Consider the following 8,963-nt stretch of genomic DNA (forward strand, 5'->3'; position numbering starts at 1 on the left):
AGATTTATGTCATGAATCTGTTTTTCTCTTACTCTTAAGTAAGCATTTTAGATGTAGTTTCCCTTTGAGCTTCTACATCTTCATTGTGCATTTCTAGAGTGTAGCTTCATGAACTCGAATAGTGATCCTACTTTTTGTCACAGTATTATTGCATGATTTTTTATTTTTTATTTTTAAAGATCATGAATAGTATTGTGGCATGAAATTGTTGAGGCATAGTTCACAACTTCAGTCAATATTACACTGAGTTAGCCAATCCAATGCAGAATGGCTATGGATTACAATGGATTTGTAGTCTGAACCATTGTGCTGGGAATTGGCTCAGTTTACTGATTCCACGTTGAATCAGTGAATCAGCTGCTGATCTGATGGAATCAGCTGAATGCTGGTTGCTTTATGGGAAAAGAAAACAATGGATAGCCCAAGTCATAATCCTAGCAACCATCTAAGTAGGGATGGCCTTTGGGTGATTAAATTGTTTATCTTGTGGGTCCCACCATGGGATGAATCGAGTAACAAAATCTTTTCCCTCAGACGATCCTAACAAGTAACAGTTCTCTTAGTGATTTGCAAATGGGAAGCTAAGAGGATGCAACAATTGTATGATGGATCATCTAATGGGGGACATTTTCGACCATGGACCATCCATGATGGAGGCCTGCCAAATGAATGGTTTGAATTACTAGAAATGGACCTCTATGGTTATTGGGGTGGTATTTTACATCGACTCATTTTCTAAATTTTTTTCTCTCATATTTAAGATTTTTTTTTTTTTATTTATTTATTTTTAAAATTAAAGTTTAATACTGTTTTAGTTGTATCGATATACTGATTCCAGATAGACTTGGAATCACACAAATCCATGTTGGAATCACTCTGCCCTTTTTCAATCTCGTTCTTCCTTTACAAACCATGGTTTGAGGCATCTAAGTGGTTTGAACTTGGACTTGAACTGATGGAGTAATTGGTGTTGCCTTAACTTGAGACATGATAACAAATAGTGTGGAAAGGATTAACTAGTGATGATTTCATCTTTACCAGTGGATGTGAAAATACCAGAACTTCCAAAAGGAGATAAAACAGATACCCAACCATAATCAGTGTTTTTTGGATAGATTAGTGTTTTGGAAGATCACTTATCTATTGTAAAATGTTGGGTCCTTCCACCGTTGCATTTGAGCAACACTTTTATTAAATAGCCTATTGTTTTGGACGTACTCGGATTCATCAAAAGTTGAGAAAATTGCGGATACCAAGATGAATTACTTTATTTGATGGAAAAGATAATGTTGTTCTTAGGCTCAAGGGCCACCCTGTTTATTGGCTTGTTTTCTCTTTCTTAACATATTTCCTTATTTTTCTGATAATAACTGTCGATTACGGGAAGTGCTGTCGCATGTGCTAGACATTGTTGACAAATTATCCGGGAGGCAAGGAAATGCATAACATACTTGATCCTTCATTCTGTAAGAAATATCGGTATCGCACCCTTGGGATACAGATACGTATCGGTTATCGCATGAGATATATCGTTTGTATCGCATAATTTATCGTATTTTTTGAGAAATATGGGAAAATATTGGGAAAATGGTTGAATTTTTCAATGAAACTTCAGGGATTATTAAAAAGGACCTTAATACACACTTTTAAATCATAAAATCTTAAAAAAGAAGTGCACATAATAGGTTTCCTTTGTATAGGGTCCAAGTTATGCGTTGTCTTATTGAACTCAGAGAACTATATTCAGTATCCACCCCATCCATCTGTTTTTCCATATCATTTTAGGACATTATCCAAAAATTGAAGTAGATCCAATAATTGGGTAGACCATACCATAGGTAACAATGGTGATTGACCATTAGTGGGCCACAAAAGTTTTGGATCATGCTGATAATTGTTTTTTCTCTTCATTCAAACTTATGTGAAGTTATCAGCGGATTGGATGCCTAATAAAATATAGGAAAAATTAAGGTGCACCTTAGGAAGTTTTTAATGGTACCATGTTCAACTAATACTGTTTCCTTGAGTATAGTCCACCTGATAATTGGATCTTCTTAATTATTAGGATCATGTTGTAAAATGATCTGAAAAAACAGATGAATGGAGTAGACACAGAATACACACGTCAAGTTGGCCCCACGGTACGGTTGTGTGGTCTTGGGTGAGGCGGGGTCTCACCTAATCCACTCCTATAGTACTGAGTAAACTTATTAGGTCCACCGTAAATGTACATGGTTTATCCATGCAGTTCATGTGTTTTTCCGGCTCATTTTAGGGGTTGAGCACAAATTTGAAACATATCCAAAGGTCAAGTGGACCATACCGCAAGAAACAATACGAATAATGATTTGCACCGTTGAAACCTCCCTTAGGGCCTACAGTGATGTTTATTTTTCATCCAACCTCTTCATAAGATCACAAAGATATGGATAAAGGAAAAGAACAAATATCAGCTTGATCCAAAACTTCTTTGGCTCCCAAGGATTTTTTTTTATTGGTAGATGTTTAATTCGCACCATTTTCTGTGGTGTGGTCCACTTGAGCTTTGGATATGCTCATTTTTTGGGCTAAAAATCATAAAATTATATTGTAAAATGGAAGGATGGAGTGGATAAAATACATGAATTATGGTGGGCCCCACAGAGTTTATGTAGTACACTACTCACTACGCTCGCTTCCCACCACACTACGAAGATGGGCAGTGACGCTTCTGCAACTTGAGTGGTGCGAACGATTCAAAGTTACATGGCCCCACAATAATGTGTTTATTATATCTACACCGTTCATGCATTTGGAGAGATCATTTTAGATCATAAGCCCAAAAATGAGCCATATTCAAAGCTCAAGTGGACCACACCACAAATAGCAGTGGGGCCGATTGTCACCGTTAAAATATTCGTAGGGCCCACCATAATGTTTATTTTCCATTGAATCTGTTCATTAGGTCACACAGACCTGGATGAAGAGGAAAAACAAATATCATATTGATCCAAAACTTCCATGACCCCGAGGGTTTCAATGGTAGACGTTCAATCCCACACTGTTTTTTGTCGTGTGATCCACTTGATCTTAGGATCTATCTTATTTTCCAGCTCAAACCTTAAACGAGCTTGCCAAGTGGAAGGATGGTTTGGATATAACCCATACCTCATGATGGGACCCACGAAACTTGGTGACGTCAACACACCAGTCAACTCGGTGGTGTGCGGTACACTTGCCACCTTGATTTCCAAAAAAAAGGGATCGGACGCCTTTTTTTTTCGAAGCAGAGAGGGTTCCGGCCTTCCGGAACCTAAAATCTCTCCAAAATCTCACAGATCTTCAGATTTTGGCAAGGATTTCTCCGGATTTCAGTAAGATTTCGCCGAATTTTGCCTAAATACTTGGATTTCTCCAGATTTTGATGGATTTCTCTTCCAAATTGGAGATTTTGTTTGCACTAACCTACGGACGACGCTTTGATTCGAATGGCCCACCAAAGGGAAGCTTCCGATCATAAAAATCTCTTGTACAGGTATCGAAATCCACCTGTTGAAAGTTTCTCTATATATATATTTTTAATTTTCCAAATTTTTTTGGGATGATGACACAGTCCTGGACGATATTTGGTGTTTTTTTTTTTTTTTACTTGGTATCTTTCGACGATATATTGCGCGATATCGACGATAATATCGTGCGATATCTGAAGTTTTGGATTTTTGGTATCTTCCGGGTGTTATCGGAGGAGTTTCGTCTCGCAGTGGTGCGATAACAATAATTATCCAGGAGGCAAGGAAATGCGTAACATACTTGGTCCTTCATTCTGTAAAAGTTGAGGCTATGGGTCTGTGCTCCAACCTGTGGATCTGATGGGGCCAATCATGGATGTATATGTCTAGAATATCCATGATGGGACAATCCTAACCCCCACCAGGTGACCTGAAAATAGATGGCTTCGGATTAAAAAAAAATGAAGCAACAGTTAGTATCCAATTAAGGGAGGGCCAAATGTTGATGTTTTGGATCTTCCAATCTAGGAAATGTTTGGGGCATGATCCATCCATGGTGGGGCCCATCAGGTCAATGGTCTGGCTAGAGGTGGGCACCGGACAACTCGATCCGTTTAACTCGACTCATCTGACTCTTTCAGATCCGACTCGACCTGAACCGAATGGGTGAGTCAGTTCGAACCGAGTAGGCTTCGCCCAATCTGAACTCAAACCGAGTTGAGTTCGAGTTACCTAGTAACTCGACCCGAAACTCTATCCAATTAGACCCGACTCGATCCGAAACCCAACTCTCTAACCTTACCCGCCGCACCCTACCCCGACCCATTCCCAAAATCTCTCTCTCACTCCCTCATCCTCCTCATCTTCCAAGCTCGACAACCACCCACCACCATCACCCTCCCCGTCCTCCTCTCTCTCTCCTCTCCACTCTCTTGGTCTCTCCCGCCCTCATCTCTCAATCCGACTCGGTGCCAACTCGACCCGACTCGATACTTCTGATCAAATCGGACTCGGTCCGGATCAGTCCAGGCCAGACCGGACTCGGATCGAGTCAGGCATGTTGGACTCGGTATCGAGTCAGATCGAGTTCGGGTCAGGCCTATTTCAAAACCGGATCGAGTCGAGTCAGCCCTAACTCGGTCTAACTCGACTTGATGCCCAGCTCTAGGTCTGGCTCACAGAGCCATGGGCCCACTCATGCAAATTGAAGGGCCGAAAGCTCTATACATATAATTAGTGAGGATTATATAATTCTTTGACTTTGCAACATCCACTACTTTATGGTTTTTGCTAACATCCCCACCTTCATGGGACGTTATCAACATCCCCAAACCATTTAAATGGCACACGGGTGACCTATTGTTGATCTGAACCATTCATTCATTACAATTGAGAGCAAGCCATAGTGTAAGAATCATGCTGATTGGATGATCCTAACCCTTTGAATGGGGCCAATTTGTTACAACCGTCTGCTGTTTGTGAGCCATAAATCACATGGTTAGAATCATCGTCTCAAAGTAATAGTTTAGAATCATAAGAAATACAAAGTGGGATCTATCTACTAGATGTTTCATGATGATGATTAGACCTATTTTGCTTTTCTGGTCAATCTTGACTGTCCATTTTCTTGCTATTGATTGGAATTTTAAGATCACCTGATTGGACTTTTCCATTTTCATGCTATTGATAGGAATTTTAGGATCACCTGGTTGGCATGATTTTTGCACCATGGCTTGCTCTTAGTTTTATGAATGAATGAAAGGTTTGGATTGACAATAGGTCATCTTGTGTGCCATATAAAAAGGTTTGGGGACATTGCTAACGTCTCCACTAAGGTGGGGACATTAGCAAAACCCTACACACGCAACACATCATCATCGTCTCTAAGCCTTATCCCAATTAATTGGGGTCAGCTACATGAATCCTTCTCCGCCATTCCATTCTATCAGGGGTCCTAACTTCAGTTAGTCCATAGGTCATGAAGTCTTTTCTTACTACCTCGACCCACATCCTTTTGGGCCTTCTCCATGTCCTTTTAGAGCCTTCTAGTTGTACAAACTTGCTCCAAACTAGCTCAGTTCTTGGTTTCTGTTGCACATGACCAAGCCATCTTAGTTTGCTTTCCCTCATCTTGTTACCTGTTGGTGATACTGTTAAGTTCCCTCGAATGCATTCATTTCTAATTGTATCCTTATCTTGCTACTCATACATCACAACATCCTCATTCCAGCTACAATCATCCTATGGACATGTTATTCCTTAACTGCCCAACATTTCACATAAAGCATGGCTGGACTTCAAGCCATCCTATATAATTTCCCTCATAGCCATTATAAAGCTTGGCTGAAGGTTTCAAGTCTAACTGGTTGGACCATAACAAATTATAAGCGTGGTCCACTCGATGAGTGGATATTGCCGATTTTTGCACGAGATGATCCTCATCATAGGGCTGACCAATTGGATGGGTTGGATGTCGCACACATATGAAAGGTTGGAAGTTACTGTTGGGTGGACCGTGACTTACAGGCCAACCGGTTGGACTTGAGACCTTTATATATAATATATAGTTGGGGGGGGTTGCTGACATCCGACCTTCATGGGAAACAGTGGGGATTCAATGCTCACCATTCCAACCTTCATGGGGAAATTAGCAATATCCTCGATCATCAATCTGAACCATTCATTCATTCATCCAATTAGGAGTAAGCCATGGTGGTGTTACAATCACTCCAATCGGGTGATCCTAATTGCCAATAGCATGAAAAATGGACAGCCAAGATGAAGCAGTGAAACAAAATGGCTCTGGTCATCATCTTGAAACATCTACTAGTTAGGTCCCAATTTGTATTGCGTATGATCCCAAAGTTGCACTTTGGTTTGATGATTCTAACCATGTGATCTATGGCTTGCAAACCATGGAAGGTTATAACAAATTTGCCCCATCCAAAGGCTTGCACCTTGTTGCATGAATGAAATAATGGTTTAGATCAACAATAGGTCACCCCATGTGTTTTTTAAAATGTTTGGGATGTTGCTAACATCCCTATGAAGGTGGGGGACGTTAGTAAAACCCATACATACATATTAGAATATAATAAAATATAATAAAAGAAGTGCTATAACTCAAAGTTGCAGATGCGGTTCATCAGAACTGTAGTAACATTTCAAACAATCTATGGATGTACTCGGTCGTATCATAATCAAAATTTCCATGAGGTATTTGTGTTGTTGAGGCAACAAATGATCTACTATTGAGGCCATTTTGTAAATGCAGGAGAATAGGCTTGGAAGCTAATGAGGAGTTGAGGTCCATCTTCAAGAGGGACGTGCATCTCATTCTCCAGGTCAGAGTCGCTTGAATCAACCACTGAAAAATCAGCCATGCTTCTTCTCCGCCTATGGGTTATGCCAAACACCGGTGAGTGCCAATGCTGCTATTCTAAATCCCCCTGTAGGTTCAGCTCTTAGATCAACTACTATTGTAATTCCGTCACCTTTGAAGGAGATAATGCTTGCATAAGAGACATGTACCTTCTGAGCTAACCAAAGAGTGGAGTTCTTGATTTGTTTGTGTTCATCGTTGAGCTGAAAGCAAAGGAAAATGAATGAATCCTTGGGAAGGAATCCCCAACAGATTGTCCTTGTTTCAATCTTCTGCCATCTTCCTCTTCAAGCAAAGTATTCAATAACAGTAATGGTTGCTGTAATGGCCAGCCTTATGGTCATTACAATGCGGGCCGTAATCTCTATTACGGGCCCTTCAATGGTCAAAACCTTTTCAAAGGAAGAAAATGTATTGGCCTCATATTGGACCTCACAGGCCCTTATTGGGTCATTACAGCCCCATATCACTGTGTAACTGTCCCATTATAGGCCTTTCTTTTGTCAGAATGTCTTACTGATCCGGATCATGTTACGGGCCTCACCTTTACTGTTATGTAACAGCCGTTATGGCCATTCATTAGGTAACTGTTTTTGCATACCATGCCTTCCAAGTGTATGGAGTTAGAAATGTGATGTCTACCCAACATGCCTAGACCTATCGGTTTTATATTAATGAAGATGGGACTCTGTTTTGGCAGTTCAGAACTGCGTAGAATTTGAGACACTCTCGCCACCTGCCATCTATTTTCATTCATTGTATATATGGGTTTTCAGTTGAAATGCTAACATAAAAACTATTTTGGGCAGTTGCAATTGGGACTTCACAGAGCCATTTTTAAAAAGCCGTGGCTTCCTCATATATATCATGAAGATCTTTGTTTCTGTGCATCTATATACTCCAGCTAAAACTAGTGTCGAAGAGGTTTCCCATCATTCTTTTCACTCGTTTCCAAGAAATATCCTCGTAATAATATTGTGATTTTATGTTGCTTTGAAGGGAATGTATAATTACTCAATTTTGAAACCGAAATTCACTTGCATATGTGCCGTTTCTATCAGTTGACTGGAGTCAAACCCAAACCTTAAGGCTCATATATATTAAATTTTGTTATTTTCTAATTGCATAGAATCCATTGCTTTGAATTGTCTTCTTCATTGTTTTTTAGATCGAAAAATGTTGTGTTATTTTAATCCTAACTTGTTAAATGGATTTGGTTGTAGTTTCCGCGATCACATTCAAAATAAAGTCATCATTAGTAGGAAGAATTATTTGAAGCAGAATTACAGACACACCATCTTTGATTTCCTGACTGTGGATCTAATATATTAACTGAAGAGATAGGACATGATCCACACATATGAGAGTGTGACATGTGAATAGCCCACCTTCAAGGGACATTAGCAAAATCCCAAAGATTTATTCCAGATAGTCCATTCTTTTATGCCACTGTAGGTGCACCATGCTCTGAAATCAAACTAATTAGGCAGCCATCTGATCAGTATAATTAAAAAAAATAAAATAAAAATCTATGCACAAAATTAGGTCCATCTGTCATCTTGAAACGCCTATTAGATGGCCCTGCCATGTATTGCCTATGATTAGAAGTGCAACTCGGGTGGGTTGGGTCAAGGGTCAACCTGCAACCCCACCTGACACAAATTCCTCTATACTCGACCCTAAGCCGCCTGTCCTTGTGATAAATCCTCTCCTGACCTGAATTTGCTTGACCCAAACCTAACCCAAATCAAATTAGCGGTGCCATTCACAAGATGGAAATGGAAATGAAAAAAAATAATTCAATTCTGTAATGACAAGAGTTTGTTGAAACGACAATGAGGTGAAAATGCTTCAGGGCAGGTATGGACTACTACCACAGGCTTTCTTTCAAATGTAAAAGCATGGTGCTTCTGCAGAAATGCTGGTCTGCTCTTTAATTTCAAGATTTTGGAAAGGGATACATGTAGTTGGGACAAGGCTTAGATGATGATGATTATTATCATACATGCTGTCCACCATCCACCCATCAGATAAACGGTTCTGCTCTCACTTGCCTGCTCAATCGTTTTATTTTTCCATTGCAACTGAATTTT

At 39.9% G+C, this 8,963-nt stretch overlaps 1 protein-coding gene across 3 annotated transcripts in view; it reads left to right on the forward strand.

The window, feature by feature from the left end:
- Positions 1–7,993, forward strand: part of LOC131221100 (GTP-binding protein ERG) — a 48,428-nt gene extending 40,435 nt beyond the window's left edge. Inside the window, exons 8-9 of one of the 3 annotated variants that reach the window (XR_009158981.1) lie at positions 6,763–6,906; positions 7,680–7,993. Coding sequence is in view for 1 of the 3 variants with exons in the window: in XM_058216211.1 (XP_058072194.1) it covers positions 6,763–6,847 (85 nt within the window). In the remaining 2 variants the exon portion in view is untranslated. Of the gene's footprint in view, positions 1–6,762; positions 7,484–7,679 lie in introns of those variants that run through there. The other 2 variants (XR_009158982.1, XM_058216211.1) reach the window with 2 other exon arrangements.
- The last annotated feature ends 970 nt before the right edge of the window (positions 7,994–8,963 follow it).

This window comes from Magnolia sinica, chromosome 12, assembly GCF_029962835.1.
Source record: "Magnolia sinica isolate HGM2019 chromosome 12, MsV1, whole genome shotgun sequence".
NCBI classification, from domain to species: domain Eukaryota; kingdom Viridiplantae; phylum Streptophyta; class Magnoliopsida; order Magnoliales; family Magnoliaceae; genus Magnolia; species Magnolia sinica.